General features: G+C 43.5%; 1 protein-coding gene across 1 annotated transcript; it reads left to right on the forward strand.

Annotated features, from left to right (window-relative positions):
• Window positions 1-2,852: 2,852 nt before the first annotated feature.
• LOC126188327 (uncharacterized) lies at window positions 2,853-5,440 on the forward strand. Its single transcript, XM_049929922.1, has 2 exons — window positions 2,853-3,030; window positions 4,539-5,440. The coding sequence occupies exons 1-2, from the start codon at window positions 2,853-2,855 to the stop codon at window positions 5,438-5,440; spliced, it is 1,080 nt and encodes a 359-aa protein (XP_049785879.1).
• The last annotated feature ends 11,590 nt before the right edge of the window (window positions 5,441-17,030 follow it).

Below are 17,030 nucleotides of genomic sequence, written 5' to 3' on the forward strand. Positions count from 1 at the left end.
AAGAAGGGAATAACGAGGAAAAGGTTTCTATCTGCATCAACAAAGGCGCTCCGAAGCGTAACCATGCAAGCAAATTTCGTAGCCATCCTACCTGCGCTGCACCAAACAAAACAGCTTGCTATGGAAAATTTTACATAACCTGGGACCAACTCTTTTTTCTTTCCAAAATTTCTCCTCATTTTTTGCCTTTTTGCTTTACTTGCTCCCCATTGTGATTCACGCAAACAGAAAATACAGACAACTAGTTTTTATGACTAATAACAATGTCATAGAAATTTCTTACTCTAACAGTGGTTAACAAACCCTACTTACAACCAGTGTCCTGAAGTCCTGTCATGGTCCCCAGTTATATTATAATAAAAAAATAATTAAAAGGAAAGAATTAAAGGAAATTTGATTGGTAAATGTCCCTTTGCTTGCAAAGAAAAGAGAACATTAGTACAATTGCATTATTATGAAATGTTCTGTGTGTACGAAATTGTGCTATTGTTCATTCACTTTTCCTTGTGTCGTTTCTTTTTTCTGTTTCCATCACTATATATATTTTAATTATTCTGAAAGCTTCTCCTTCTGTTAATTTTACGAAAATATGACTATGGACTTCTTTTCCTCCATTCAATTGTAGGTGCAGGCAGCCGACTCCAGGGAGCACCAGTACCTCTCCAAATGATATGAAATATGAAGTAATTCTTCTTAACTTACTTTTAACAAAAATACTTAATACTGTTATCAAGTATTCACTTTTTCAGAAACACATATAATATAAAAGAGTCGTAGCCCGTCATACTGCAAGCAGCACGTCTTAACAAAACTTCTCTGTACGAGAGAATCAAACAAAATCATGTACAGAGAAGTGAATGATGTTTTATGGTCATTTGTCTACGCTTTACTGTGCATTCATAACTAATGTCTTTGCCGACGCTTATATTCGGTCTTTGATTCTGTCGTTATCGCTGTTTTATTTCTTGATAAATTTTAACTTTACCATATCTGGGGTCTTTCACCGTGTACCTACGCAACAGATGACATAACAGGCTTAGATGGATCAAAATAAATGAGACAACGACGACTTAACACAGCTACTTTTAGCCTCTAAAATGCGTCCTGAAATTCTTGAGACCACAGAAAGGAAGTAACTTTCTGGCACAGCCCGTTCAGTGGAGCAGCAATTTGGGCAACATTTGCTAGAAACGTAATACGTGAGCTTACCAATGACTGCCTGTAGCTCCTTAATGTTACGCGGTGCTGGCAAATCTTTATTTGCAGACAAGTGCAAATAAGCAGCATGAATGCCCTGCACGTTTATGACATGTTCAAAATATTCAGCTACTTCGTTAAAGAAGGAACACTTTTCTTTGTTACACTTCAAGCATGCCGCAGAAAGGAATTTAAACAAACAATCTAAATCTATCAAATGTTCAGCAGGCCTACGACCCTTGACAATAATATCATACAGATAGTTTGTACATGAAGGGACTTTAGTTGTCAATTGTTCCAGCAAGCACTGAAAAATAGCAGGAGCTGTAACACTTCTGAACGGTGGTCTTTGAAACTGGAAAAGTCCCAGGTGAGTGTTTGGACCGCTCACCCAGAGGGCCTCAAGTAAATCAATTTTGGAAAAGAATATGCCCTATCCTAATGAGTCCATTAATTCACCCCAGCCGTGAGAGAGCAAATGAATCCACAGCAGTTTGTGGGTTTACTGTTGCTTTGATATCAGCACATAGACACAACGCTCCTGATGCATTTTTAAGAATAACCAAGGAGGCTGCCCATTGACTTGAAGAAATGGGCTATGTCACCCCATCGTTTCTTCATCACTGCAGTTTTGTTCAATATGTTCATGGACTGCACGGGGGACAGACCAAGCATGATAAAAAAACATGTTTGCGCATTCCCTCTAAGAGAAATGTGCGCCTCAAAATCTTTTGCCATTCCTAATCCTGGTTCAAAAGCTTCACAGGTAACACTTCAAAATGATTCAAATGGCTCTGAGCACTATGGGACTTAACAGCGGTCATCAGTCCCCTAGAACATAGAACTACTTAAACCCAACTAACCTAAGGACATCACACACATCCATGCACGAGGCAGGATTCGAACCTGCGACCGTAACGGTCGCACGGTTCGAGACTGTAGCGCGTAGAAGCGCTCGGCCAACCAGGCCGGCCAGATAACACTGATTTGTGACAGATAGTCTTATGTACACAGGCTGAACGAACCAAACAAGTTTAAACAAAAAATGTTTGCAGTGTTTGTAGACCACATTCTAACGTCACAAAACATTGCTGGTAAACTGAGCACGCTGACTACTGTTATTTCGCGTCCGTTGCAGTGAAATAGAAGAAAAGTAGGCTACTGTAGCTGTGCGCCACTGATCCTTTCATATGCGTCTTTATTGATAAGGGAAACAAAAGTACCTCTACCTAGATGAAATTTGTCTTTTGAGGCGCTTTCAATTGGACAAAGGTTTGTTCTTCTGTCAGTGAACTGCAGCAGAAGGGTCCGTGAGACGAAAATGCGAGCCTGCTTTCGCACCAGCTGTAACGCCGCTTTCACACTATACGGTTTTGACCGTACGGCAAAAAGCCGTACGGCTGTAGGTGTGAAGAAATGTATGGCGCCTTTCACATTATACGGCGACGGCAAAATGCCGCTGCCGTGCCGTGCTGCAGCCGTGTCTTGCCACTACAACAGACGGTCGCCGTACGGCAAGTTCGACAACAGTGGCCTACGTGACTAAGTGCATGCTTTCACACTGGACGGTTTTGAGCCGTACGGCGTCGACTAGTTCGTTGTAGTGTCGTTTTATTCATTTGTGTTTATTCTTGTTTACTGAAAAGTGTAGAAGAATGGATGAAATTGATACTGAACTTTTGATAACCTTGGTGGAAGTAAGACCTGTTCTGTGGGACAAAACTCTAGATGCGTATAGAGATCGTATTGCTACAAAGAATGCTTGGCGGGAAGTTTGCGTAGCACTGAAGCAAGATTTTGATGAGATGGAAGACAAAGATAAAAATGCGTTTGGTAAGTATTTATTTAATATATTAATATTACATTTAATACGTTTTAAACAGTTTTTATTTAACGTTATAAATTTTATTCTAAAAGTAAATCGTTTGTTTATAAGTAAATTACTGCTACCAGTCACGTTTTTTTTGTTTTGTTTATATTTTGCACGACGCGTTTCGGGAAATAATTCCCATCCTTAAGTGCGTTTTTCTCTAAGTTTTCATCATGTGTGGTGTCTTTTTATGTGTCAGGTCTTGCATTCTGTTTTCTTTACTGTAATTTATAAGAGAAACACGCACAAGACCTCACAAATAAAAAAACACTACACATAATGAAAACTTAGAGAAAAAAACGCACTTGAAGATCGGAATTATTTCCCGAAACGCGTCGTACAAAATATAAACAAAACGATTAAAAACGTGAGTGGTAGCAGTAATTTATTTATAAAGAAAACTATTTACTATACAGTCGCAGGCTTTCACAAACAATCTACAAAAAGGAAAAGGCTTGTTAATTTATATCTTTGACATCTGCCATGACACGCTTCCAGCATTTGTCATAAAATATTTACAAAGAGTGTTCCTTATGGCGTTGGCTGTCAGTCCTCCTCTTATGTTGGCATCTTGGGCTAAGTCTTCCAAACCAGTGAAGGATGTGGTGTCTTCAATTATAAATCCATCTCTCTGACGTACAAAATTGTGTAAAACAATGCAAGCTTTAACCATTTTTACTGCAAAATCTGGATGAACATTTAAAGGTCGGTGAAACAACCGCCACTTATTGGTGAGGATGCCAAAAGCACATTCCACATACCTCCTTGCTCTGCACAAACGGTAATTAAATACACGTTTCTCAACTGTCAAGTTTGTTCCCCCAAAAGGCCGGAGCAAATGCGTGTGTAGGCCAAATGCTGCGTCTCCCACGAAGAAGTAGGGTACTTTTGGACCTTCCGTACCAGGCAGACATTGGACGTCTGGAAATTCCAGGGAATTACTTTCTATTGACTTCCATAAACTGGACCGTCTGAACACTGAAGAGTCACAGTCTTTGCCATAACTTCCTACGTCGACATAAATGAACCTGTAGTTGGAATCCGCTACAGCCATCAGAACCACAGAAAAGTATTCTTTGTAATTGAAGTACATTGATCCGCTATTAAATGGGGCAGTAAGACGGATATGTTTTCCATCCACCGCTCCTAAGCAGTGGGGGAAATTAGCAGTACGTTCAAATCCAGCCGCTATTGATTCCCATACCTCTTTGGTCGGTCTTTGTATACATTCTTCCCGCAGTGATGACCAAATTGCTGTGCATACATCATTAACCACTTTACTTGCTGTAGAAATCCCAATTCTGTACTGGAAATGTAAGTCAGTGAAGGAACAACCGCTTGCCAGATACCTGAACAAAACGAAAAAAAATCAGTGACATTTAGTTTGCAGTGGACATTTTTTGTTACAGTTTTGCTTTTTTCTATACAAAATTAAAATGTTTTCATACAGTTTTGTTTCCTTTTGATGTAGGTATAGAAGTAATACGGAGGTGGACCAATCTACGAGACTCCTTTGTGAAGTCAAACATAAAAATTCAAGCTGCGAAAAAAAGTGGCTCAGCAGCAAAGAAAAAGAAAAAGTATGTATATTCTGATCAGCTGCAGTTTCTAAAAAAGCTGTATGATGCTCGAGAGACGGAGGACAGTTTTCAATCGGAACGCACCGCCAGACTGGAAGAAGATATAGAAACGCAGGGCTCCGTCGAAAATACTGAGAATGTTTCTGGGCCATTTGATACAGCACCCACACAACAAACATCCAAAAGCGAGTGCCATACAAACAGAAAACATAGAAAACCTGATGCAATCGAAATGAAAATATTACGAGCTCTGGAAGAAGACAAACCTTGCAGCAAAATGTCATTTTTACTTAGTCTGAAGCCTCATCTGGAAAAATTTGATGAACAGGATTATCTTCAGTTTCAGATGGGAGTCCTCAAAGTTATAGAAAATATATATGAAAGGAGAAATATATTGACAGCTCAACCTCCTCCATTTACCCATTACACACCTCCCATGCCCTATAATAATAGATTTCAAGCTTATTCTTATTCACCTATGGAAAATGCTGCTCCAATATCCTCTTACCATACGCATCAGATTCGTCCTCCTCCAGCTGCACCAAACCCAACTACTTTTCTCGAACAACCATTACAGACTTCTCAAGGTCGCAGTTCTTATCAACGAATTAATAAAGTGCCACCACCATACCCTTCGCCTTCCACAAGTAGCCATGAAGGCCCACCATCAACAACGCAGTTCTACAACGTTTTTGCAGAGAGCCTGTCGCCACAAAGTGACAGTACAGTCAGTCCTGCTACAAACTCTTTGGTTTCAACTGCTGATATTGATATTGACTTTTCTACTTCATAATCTGAGCGTAATAAAAATGTAAAACACAAATAAATAAGTAAATAAACAGAACTAGTTTTTATGTATTAAATTACCTTAACGTGATAGCCAGCATTTGAACAGGTTGGATGCAATTGCGGAATTGTGTGTTTTGTCGTTGTAACACATCCTTTAGTTTTCTATGTAATTCGTCAAACGAGGTAATAGACATTCGGAAATAGTTAAAGAATTTATTTCCGTCGTTCCTCAAATCTTCAAAGAGTGTATAAAATAAACCCACTTCGTCTCTTCTCTGGTTAATGGGGTGTACCCACAAAAGACGACCTTTTCTTTTGCGGCGACGATGAAGCAACCACAAAGCAACAACTCGTTTACGGTTCATCTTGATACACACATTAAGCAAACTGAATAGACACCAACAACTGGTCACGTCAAAAAGCCGTGTAATGTGAAAGCAACACAGGCACGGCTAAAACTCGTACGGCTTTTTGCCGTACGGTCAAAACCGTATAGTGTGAAAGCGGCGTAACGTTTGTGCCACATGACTGCCGCGTGCCACACCTGTGCCTGCGACAGACTGTCTGGATATGTCCCTCTCTTCCACAAGGCTAACACAGTGTCTCACGACAAGGACAAACTTATATATCACGATTTGAAAACGCTTAGGAGAAGACTTCCTCACCTTATTCTGAAACACTCCTCACATACAACGTCAATGAAAGGGTTTTACCTTTACACTGGCTGTTTAAACGAGCCCTGCTTTTATGCACTTTTACATTATCATGAACTGGATACTGAGTACCTTATGCACTATGAACAAAAGAAAGAGGCGAAGTCTCAAAATAAACTTTAGTTGTGTCGACAATACTTTGAGACTCTACACTTGGCAAAAACTGTTTTCAGATCTGGATCAGACAATTTTAGGATAGCAACGCAGTTGTGTGTGTCTGACATTTTGTGTGATTGCATAACGTATAACATCACCGTATATCTTAATCCACGTGAACACTTGAACCTACAGTGCCTTGTTAGCACTCTATAAGTTTAGCAAGCCACTGTTTTAATGACTGATGAATGTGCTTATTAAGACGAAACAATTTAAATATCGTCACAGCGACATGAGTCTGTGGTTCATAATGTTCGTCGAGTTTGCGAACGAATTCCTGATATGCAATATCTACTGGACATAATTCGGGAAACAACTAGATGCATGGACAGAACACGTTGGTTCTGACTGTCGATAGAAAAAATAAGCTTTGCGCGCTATACCATTAAAGTTGTATGCTGTGAAGCGCGCTTCAATTTGGGTGACGTATTCCGACTACTTCTTCCCTTTGATATTAAACTGACGAAGCTTGGGAGCAGCAACAGGTTCTGGAGCTGTTTGTTGCGGCAGTAAGGTTGCCATCTGTTGTACAATGAGCAGCAGTCGTTCAATCAGCTGCGCCAGAAACTGAGGCATTTCTTGTTCGGGTTTGGAGAAAGTTAATCATTACTTTATAGGGGACATAAGAATATAGTAATATTACGTTGGCCGATGTGACTGGCGGAAGACTAAAAATAACAGTAAAACAGATCAGGGTGGAATTCATCACACCAGAATAAACGTGGACACTTCATCGTCGCCATTGTGAGGTGTGAGACGGATGGAAGAACGCACTGGAGTACTAGAGTACACCAGCAACCATATATGGTGCATTTGTAGCGGCGGACGAAAACACACTTTAGACACTTGCGTCGGCACTAGAGTGGTGGTTCAGGAGGAGGTCGAGAAGATACTACGGCATATACAAAATATTAGATCGCTTTATTAAAACCAAAATAATCTGAAATACTTAGCTTGAAAACAATCCAGATCCAGAGGAATGTCGGGTGGTTGGTTGATTCGGGGGAGGGGAGCAAAGAAACAGCGAGGTCATAGGTCCCATTGGCTTAGGAAAGGATGGGGAAAGATGTCGGCCGTGCCCTTTCAAATTAAGCATTCCTGCATTTGCCTGAAGCGATTTAGGGTTTGAAGCTTCGTCCTCCCGAATGCGAGTCCAGTGAGCTAACCACTGTGCCAACTCGCACGGTCCCAGAGGAATGTCCATGTGTTTGTTATTGTCGCTGAGCACTGTAAGTTATCACTTAATATAACACAGAATGATAGTCTCTCCCAAAGTGCAATTGACTGTGTGTACAGTTCTGGCCTCTAACACAACTCACGCTGCAGGATGTGAAGTAAGACGATGCTGTCGCCTTAGACAATGATTGGGCAGTGGGCCCGCTCCGAGGGAAGTAACGTTGCAGCAGCGACATAATCTCCTGAGGTCACGTCTGCTCCAACGTCTGTCATTCACAGCTGTGTCAGGCAGAGACTGTCTTTACACATCGTGAGGTACAACAGCGACGTCGGACTCAGTTCTTCACACGACACGACACGTATGACCGCATGCCATCCACAGAGTAATGGCCTCTTGGAGCATTGGGAGTGCTCCATGAAGATCGTACTCACGTGCCACAGATGGTGTTGGCCGGAGGCCCTGCCATGGGAGTTTGTACAGTATTGTTAAGGCTTTCGTGGCCACTTGTTGACAAACTGCCTATTGGCTTCTGTCTCGGGTTCTTCGGCCGACGTTCATCTAATGATTTTTCTGACGTTTCGCCAGCACGAGTGGCTGGCATTGTCAAAGCTTCACCCTCCATTGCCGGTGGTGAACTGGAGGCGAGCTCGCGGCCGCAGACTATATGTACCTGGCGCACCAACGTCCGAGGGCTTCTCCGCGGTCATTTCCGGTGCGGTTCTCCTCTTGCTACCTGCGGTGGTCGTTCGCTGCAGTACGGGAAGCCAGGATCCGTTTACCTTAAGGCTTTCCTCTTTCTTGTTCAAACTGTTCGCGTGTTTTTGGATTTATACAGCTTCTCTGAACAAGCGCGTGTGATAGTGCTTCTCTACAGCCAGAACTTCCGTGTCGGCGAATTTTATTACGTGGTCGGTCTCATTCAGTGCGTGCTCTGCCACGGCCGATTTCTCCACCTGCCCCAACCTGCAATGTCGCTTATGCTCTTTGATCCTGGTGTTAATGGATCGTCCAGTCATTCCGACATAAACTTTTCCGCATGTGCAAGGTATACGGTATATTCCCGACATTGCAAGTGGGTCTCTTTTCTCCTTCGGCGATCTAAGACACTCTTAGATCTTCCTTGTCGGTTTGAAAATCGTCTTTACGCCGTGTTTGCGCAATATACGGCCGATTCTGTCCGTCACTCTAGGAATGTATGGCAGAAAGGCCGTACCCGACATTTCTTTTTCTGGTTCCTTACTTCGCCGAGTGTTTGGCTCTGTTACACTTCTAATGTAATTTGTGGAGTACCCATTGCTCCTCAGAACAGTTTCCAGGTGTTGCATTTCTCGTTTGAGGTGTTGAGGCTCACATATTCGTCCTGCTCTCGTTACGAGCGTACTAATCATGCCTCTTTTCTGGCTCGGGTGGTGGTTTGGCAGTTTGTGCAGGTATCGGTCCGTGTGTGTCGGTTTTCGATACACGCTGTGTCCCAGTTTTTCGCCGTCCCTTGTGACCAGCACATCTAGAAATGGCAGTTTCTTGTCCTTTTCTACTTCCATGGTAAATGTTATGTTAGCATGGAGGCTGTTCAAGTGTCTCAGGAATTCACCGAGCTGTTCTTCACCATGGCTCCACACCACGAAAGTATCATCGACGTACCTGTACCACACCTTAGGTTTGCAAGTCGCCGAGTCCAGTGCCTGTGCTTCGAATTGTTCCATGAAGAAGTTGGCCACCACTGGACTGAGAGGACTACCCATGGCGACGCCTTCCAGCTGTTCGTAGAAATCGCCATTCCACGTGAAATAGCTCGTGGTGAGACATGCATGGAAGAGCCAGTTCACCACCGGCAATGGAGGGTGAAGCTTTGACAATGCCAGCCACTCGTGCTGGCGAAACGTCAGAAAAATCATTAGATGAACGTCGGCCGAAGAACCCGAGACAGAAGCCAATAGGCAGTTTGTCAGTTTGTACAGTACTTGAGAAGGACCTACAGGTTTCCCTGATGGAAGTCTTGTGTGGCTTAGCCTGTATGCTCCCAGCAGAGTTCCTCCTACTCACACCAACCCCAGACCTGGCAGGCCTGCCAGTATTAGGGCGACGAACGGAGAACTACATTGAAAATTCACAGCTGCCATTTCGTACAGTACACACAACTCCAGAAAAGTTCGTCCACAAAGTGATTTGCGACTATGTAATGCTAAGGTACGACAGGATCCGGCCAGTTCTACAGCCACCATATTCCTGACTATTTCCACTGTCAAGCACGGCCTGCATACCTTGAACGTCTTACTCAACAATAACGAAGACGGTCACTCTATAACAGATTCAGACCGACACGGCTGCTCCGTGACCTCCCGACTTCGTACCCTATCACTTCGGCCAGCTCATACGTTGACCACAATGTCTACCCCTTGTCGACACGACATTGGCTACTATGCAGGCTGGCGGCCCGGCTTGCATCATCCTCGACATCCATGATTTCAGCTCCAAATAGATTAGAGTCGAAGCAGTTGACGACGGTCTCGTAATGCTAGTAGATGCCCACCACGATGTTCCCGACGCATGCACTGCTCCGGTCGCCTGCCCCCTGCCTACCACGGCTACCTGGCCTTATCCTCTCATCTGCATTTGCATAAAAAGGGGGATAGACCTGATGTCAACAATTACCGTCCAATCTCCCTTCTAACACCTTTATCCAAAATTTTTGAGAAAGTAATGTATTCAAGAGTAGCTTCACATATCTGTAACAATGAAGTACTAACAAAATGTCAGTTTGGTTTCCAGAAAGGTTTTTCAACAGAAAATGCCATATATGCTTTCACCAATCAAATTTTGAATGATCTGAATAACCGAACACCACCCATTGGGATTTTTTGTGATCTCTCAAAGGCTTTTGATTGTGTAAATCATGAAATTCTGCTAGACAAGCTCAAGCATTGTGGCATGAGGGGGACAGTGCACAGATGGTTTAATTCGTACCTAACTGGAAGAGTGCAGAAAGTTGAAATAAGTAGTTCTCATACTATGCAAAGATCAGCACACTCCTCAAACTGGGGAACTATCAAGAATGGGGTTCCACAAGGGTCAGTCTTGGGTCCTTTGTTGTTCTTAATATATATTAATGACTTGCCATTCTATATTCATGAATAGGCAAAGTTGGTTCTCTTTGCTGATGATACAAGTATAGTAATCACACCTGACAAACAAGAATTAACTGATGAAATTGTCAATACTGTCTTTCAGAAAATTACTAAGTGGTTCCTTGTAAACGGACTCTCACTGAGTTTTGATAAGACACAGTACATACAGTTCCGTACAGTGAATGGTATGACGCCATTAATAAATATAGACCTTAATCAGAAGCATATAGCTAAGGTAGAATATTCCAAATTTTTAGGTGTGTCCATTGATGAGAGATTAAATTGGAAGAAACACATTGATGATCTGCTGAAACGTTTGAGTTCAGCTACTTATGCAATAAGGGCCATTGCAAATTTTGGTGATAAACATCTTAGTAAATTAGCTTACTACGCCTATTTTCACTCGCTGATTTCATATGGCATCATATTTTGGGGAATTCATCACTGAGGAATAAAGTATTGATTGCAAAAAAACGTGTAATCAGAATAATAGCTGGAGTCCACCCAAGATCATCCTGCAGACATTTATTTAAGGATCTAGGGATATTCACAGTAGCTTCTCAGTATATATACTCTCTTATGAAATTTGTTATTAACAACCAAACCCAATTCGAAAGTAATAGCAGTGTGCATAACTACAATACTAGCAGAAAGAATGATCTTCACTATTCAAGATTAAATCTACCTTTGGCACAGAAAGGGGTGAATTATACTGGCACTAAAGTCTTTGGTCACTTACCAAATAGTATCAAAAGTCTGACAGATAACCGACAAGTATTTAAGAAGAAATTAAAAGAATTTCTGAATGACAACTCCTTCCACTCCATAGAGGAATTTCTAGATATAAATTAAAAAAAATATTTAAAAAATAAAAAATAAAAATAAAATAAAAAAAACACAAAAAATGAAAAAGTTGTTATATTAACTTAAGTATGCTGTTAAATTAACTTAATTATGTCATGTATTGGAAAATTTGACTCGTTCCATATCATTACGAAATATCGTATTCATGATCCATGGAACTAGTATTAATCTAATCTAATCTGCCAGCAGGTGGTGTGATCACCAGCACAGGCTCCACACGTCACGTCACGCCACCGACTCTGCATCCAGCACAGCCCCACTGGTGAGTCGGCACTCACCGCACGCTCCCAGCATTCCCCGCTTAGGCCGGCCACAGCGGGCCCCCTCTCACCTGGCGCCATGTCGTATCCACGCCACCGGCACCGTACACCAGACGCCGACAAACGGTTCCATCGTATTCTCCCGCGCAGCCGGCCACTACACAGCGGGTCGTGCACATTTGCGCATACTCCCTAGTCTAGCGACGTTTACCAAGCGTCGCTATCCACAGTGCTTCGCTCTAACAGCAGGGGCGGGGAGAGGGGAGCGGGAGTTCCGTGGGAACGTCGGCGTTACGGACACATCTGACCAGAGAGTCTCCATGGCGGTGTGGAGTATCCGCGAGGGAGAAGGCAAGGACAGTATCGTCTAGGACAGGGGCGGGCAAACGTTGCACGCGGCTCGTGAGCGCGCACGTGTGCTGCTCGCGTGCAATCGTCGACTGGGGCAGTGGCGACAGCAGGCAGGTTGCGGCAGTGTAGTACCAGGTACGTGGCGGACGTTGATGCGTAGCGACCACTACGTAGTCAACGTTGTATTTCAAGAACCGGAAAATGCAGAGTGAAACAAGGAAACGGAGAAGTGGAGATTTGCTATCTTTTAAAAAGCAATGGGAGAATCATTTTCCTTTGTGCAAAAACGTGAAAATTCGAAATGTTTAATATGTGGCAGTATTCTCGCTGGTCAGCGGAAGTTTAGTATTGAAGGCCATTATAACAAATTTCACAAGGACGAGTACAATTTATTGTCGGATTCTGAGCGGATGGGGAAATTGACTGAGCTTAAGAAGAGCGATCTGACGATACTAGATGAATCTGTCGTAGATCTGCGACTTCCTTTCGTCATGTCTCTCATATAACTGATTTAACATTTTATGGAGCACCGTTTTCAATTTTTCAGGACGACAACAATAATAGCCCAGCGGTACGAGCTTAATATAGCGAGAGCTGGAAAACCATTTGCTGAATTAGTAAGTGTCGGTTAAGAGCAAACATCAGTGGTGAAAATTTAAGTAACTGCTTGCGTTTGTCTGTATGTAGAAATTTTGTTCCACTCCACCTTTGATAAATAAAACGTATCTTAGGTAATAGGTACTCTTTCAAACCACGATATCTTTCAAGCACTACTACTACTAATCTTATTCCTACATTCAATAAAGCAAGCTAGGAAACAAAACGCATTGCAGAGGAAGGAGCGGACAGAAGGTATGGTGGGGAGGGGAGGAGAGATAAGCGGGTGACCAGCTTGCCCCTGTGTGCACGCAGAACACCTGTTAACTGCACGCGTGCAAGTGCACCGCACACGTGCAGGATTCCTGCCCGCCCCTGGTACAGGACCTTACTTAAGGCGGATGTGTTTTGTTGTGCTCTATAGTAATTAAGTCTTTGTGCCGTGTGCTCCTGGAATTTGATTGTTCCGGTGTAGTGCGTTCGATCTCTTTCGATTTGCTCTGCGGTGCGCGGATTGGTGCGCGCTCTGGGATTCCGTGCCGGAAGCCGAGAAGCAGAGAGAGTCGAGCGGTCCTGGGCGGAGCGACGCCGGAAGACCGCGGAAGTCGCGTCGGCAGGTGGTGTGGGTGTGGCGGGGCCGGCCGAGCAGCCGAACTGGAGGTGCTGCAGTGACTCGCTGTCGTTCGTTCTGTTCACGAGTTCAAGCTTCCTCACGCTGTGGCTACGGGCTGGTGTTATTCTGGCCATTATCTTATTAGCGGCATTTGGATCAATAGGGTTAAAGGTGAGCTGTTAGTTTGGTGCATCTTCATCTGGTGGAGTTACAGCGAGACTTCGTATTCTGGCTTGCGCTGCTGAGCAGTGAGTGTTCCCACGTCCCGTGTCGAAATACTGACTTGTGCCCTGGTTGATTTACGTATGAACTGGAGCGCCTATGTGGGCGTGTTTGCTTAAATTGTTGATGAAGTGTTTTACAATACCCTTACTTGAGTGTCTTTAAATTGCATTTCAGTTTGTTACTGAACTTATGTCAGTTAAGTGACGCCCAAACTGTCACGCTAATCAAGTAAAGTTTAAGTCTACTGTGACACCACTGTTTACCTTTTGGATTAAAATTAATTCAATCTTAACCACAGCTAGGAATAATTCAAAGCTAATTGTAAGTTCAAATCAAATGGCTCTGAGCACTATGGGACTTAACTGCTAAGGTCATCAGTCCCCTAGAACTTAGAGCTACTTAAACCTAACGACATCACACACATCCATGCCCGAGGCAGGATTCGAACCTGCGACCGTAGCGGCCGCGCGGTTCCAGACTGTAGCGCCTTTAACCGCTTGGCCACCACTGTCGGCCTAATTGTAAGTGCCGTGTGTGTTTGCTTTTTGTCCTTTTCTCTTACTCACTACTGTTGAGTGTTAAACCGTTTTGTAAACTTCTTTGACGTCATTTCACGGTGTGGTTTTAGAAAGAGTTCTGTGGGTACTGTTGTTAACGGCTCCTGTCGCAACGGGGTTTCTGGCCCACACATCTACCGCACGCCAGGGGTTTAGTGCCAACCGCCAACAGTGCGGTAACTTGTTATCAACCTTTCCGAATCACCGTCTGGCCTACGACTATTGATAGATTTCTGTCATAAAATTCAAATTGAGGCACTGTCTTGTTAACTTGTCTGAACTGAATGTGCTTGCCTTGTTCATTACTGATTCTGTGTAGTTTAATCAGAGATAGGGCACCCGTTATTCTGGCATTAATGGCATTGACTTGGCAAATCGGTGTGCTACGTAAGATTATAACGCGAGCGCCATTGTGGGTAATATTTACCATTTAACTATATATGAGTTGGTTCTGTGAATCATTGTGGCACACAAGGTCACGTAAGACAGTTCTGTAGCGCGCAGATATTGCTATACCTCTGTGATATTATTTCCTGTAAGCCATTGTGCCCATTAGGTTAGGTAAGGCTTAAATATAGGGACTAGTTTGGTAATTTTCTCTGTTTCGTAATAACATTTTATAAACATTAAAATTTTGCGGAAGGTTTAAATCTCATATTTGCAGATTGTTTCGTGTTAGATTCCTTGTTGATTATTCATGTTAAATCAGCTGGTGTACATTTAAATTGAACAAGTTATATGTCAATATGTTGTTACCAGTACCTTGCATGAATTTTCTTGCGTAATAAATTAAATTTTATATTCCATCCTCAATTTGTTGCTCAGCCTCCCACTCCAGCAGCCCCTGTATCCTGCTCTCAACCATATAATACTCAATATCATTTCGAATCAGTTGGAGAAATCAGTCACAAGCAGAATGTGTTGCGCTGTCCAACTTCCTTCTGACAGAATCGCAATCTGTTCAAGCCGAGATGGTTTGGGTGTTTGCCCGTTGCGGCGCACAGATAATATTGTTCACTTTTCATATCTGTGCCGCACGTAGCTGAGTGATCTGTTTCTCTGAATGAGCTACAGAGGGTTCACATTCGACCTCATGAACTAACAGTGACTCCACGTTGTGGGAGGAGTGAAATGTTTGTAACTTTGACTCTTGAGAATAGCCCAGTAGATGACAGCACTGGTTTGGAAAGTCGACCTTAACTGCTGCAAAGCCGGCCGCGGTGGTCTAGTGGTTCTAGGCGCGCAGTCGGGAACCGCGGGACTGCTACGGTCGCAGGTTCGAATCCTGCCTCGGGCATGGATGTGTGTGATGTCCTTAGGTTTAAGTAGTTCTAAGTTCTAGGGGACTGATGACCACAGCAGTTAAGTCCCATAGTGCTCAGAGCCATTTGAACCATTTAACTGCTGCAAGGCTGATGGAGAGGTCAGATGTCCCTCTGATGTGGAGTTAGTGGTGCGCTGGCAGTCGTTGTGCCACTATTCATCCACGTATGTACAAGTCATTTAGAAGACATTCAAATGTTATTGCACAAAAGAAACATGATTCTCCAAAAAAAGTAGAGGTCATGACTGGGCATTCACAAAAGATGGGATTATAGATAGTAGGGAGCTCCAACGTTAGGCGCTAAGTGGGGCCCTTAGGGATGTGGCTGCCAAGGGGAGGAGGGGGGGGGCGGTGAAGAATCTAGTGTAGATTCTGTGTGTACTCTGGGAGAAGTCATTCCAGATGCGGAAATGGTGTTTCCATATGCCACAAACAGAACAGCGTGCAGCCAGCTGCAAGTGGTGGCTCATGCATGTCGATACCATCGATGTGTGTCGCTCTGGACTGGAAGAGATTCTGTCTGGTTTCTTTCTGATAGTTGAAGTGATAAGACTGACAGACCTGCTTGCTAGTGAAGGTGCACCTTATCACCTGCAGCATCGTCGACATAACCGATCGTGGTCCTTTTGTACACAGCCGAGTGGAGGGCCTGAAAAGGAAGCTCAAGTGGTTCTGCGACCGTGTAGGCTGCAGACTGTTCCGGGTTTCGCTAAATGTGTCAGGAGTCCGCTACATACAGACGGTAGCTGTTTTGGAGGGGGCTGGGCGATTGCTTAGGTTAGAAGGTCACGGAAAATTACAGAAAGGGCGTCATTCTAAAATGGTGCAGGAGAAACGCAGGAACGGAGAATTAGCGACAGCCGTGATTGTAGTTGTAAATGTTCATAGCTCTGTTGCAGAAGAACCAGGGCTCGAAGCGCTAAATGAAAGGACTGAAGCTCAAACCTTTATAGGTCCGGAAACTCACTAAAGCCGGAAATAAGTGAAGCCGCAATTTTTACAAATGACTTAACCTGTCAGAAATAGTTTATTTTGTAGTCAAATATAAGAAGACAGTTTCTGAGAGACAGTATGGGTAGAGGTTAACTCGACAACTGGAGTAAATTAATAATTGGTTCCATTTTCCGTTCCCCAGACCCAGATGATACAATTGCAGAACAGTTCAAAGAAAACACGAAACACATTTCAGAAAGGTACGCCACTGATATAGTAGTACTTCGTGGTGTCTTCAAATGGTTCAAATGGCTCTGTGCACTATGCGACTTAACATCTGAGGTCATCAGTCCCCTAGAACTTAGAACTACTTAAACCTAACTAACCTAAGGACATCACACACATCCATGCCCGAGGCAGGATTCGAACCTGCGACCGTAGCGGTCGCGCGGTTCCAGACTGTAGCACCTAGAAGCGCTCGGCCACTCCGGCCGGCGTGGTGTCTTCAATCTACCCTCGATGTGTTGGCGAGGGTACGAGAAGAAAGTCGTGGCGGTGGGCATAAAGCATGGTCCGAAATAGTACTATATGCTTCCTCAGAAAAATATTTTGAAGTGTTAGTTCAAGAGCCCACTCGAACTGAAAATCGTTGGGAAAACATACTTGACCTCTTGTTTTTGCTGTGGTCTTCAGTCCTGA

Source organism: Schistocerca cancellata, chromosome 5 (assembly GCF_023864275.1).
Source record: "Schistocerca cancellata isolate TAMUIC-IGC-003103 chromosome 5, iqSchCanc2.1, whole genome shotgun sequence".
NCBI classification, from domain to species: domain Eukaryota; kingdom Metazoa; phylum Arthropoda; class Insecta; order Orthoptera; family Acrididae; genus Schistocerca; species Schistocerca cancellata.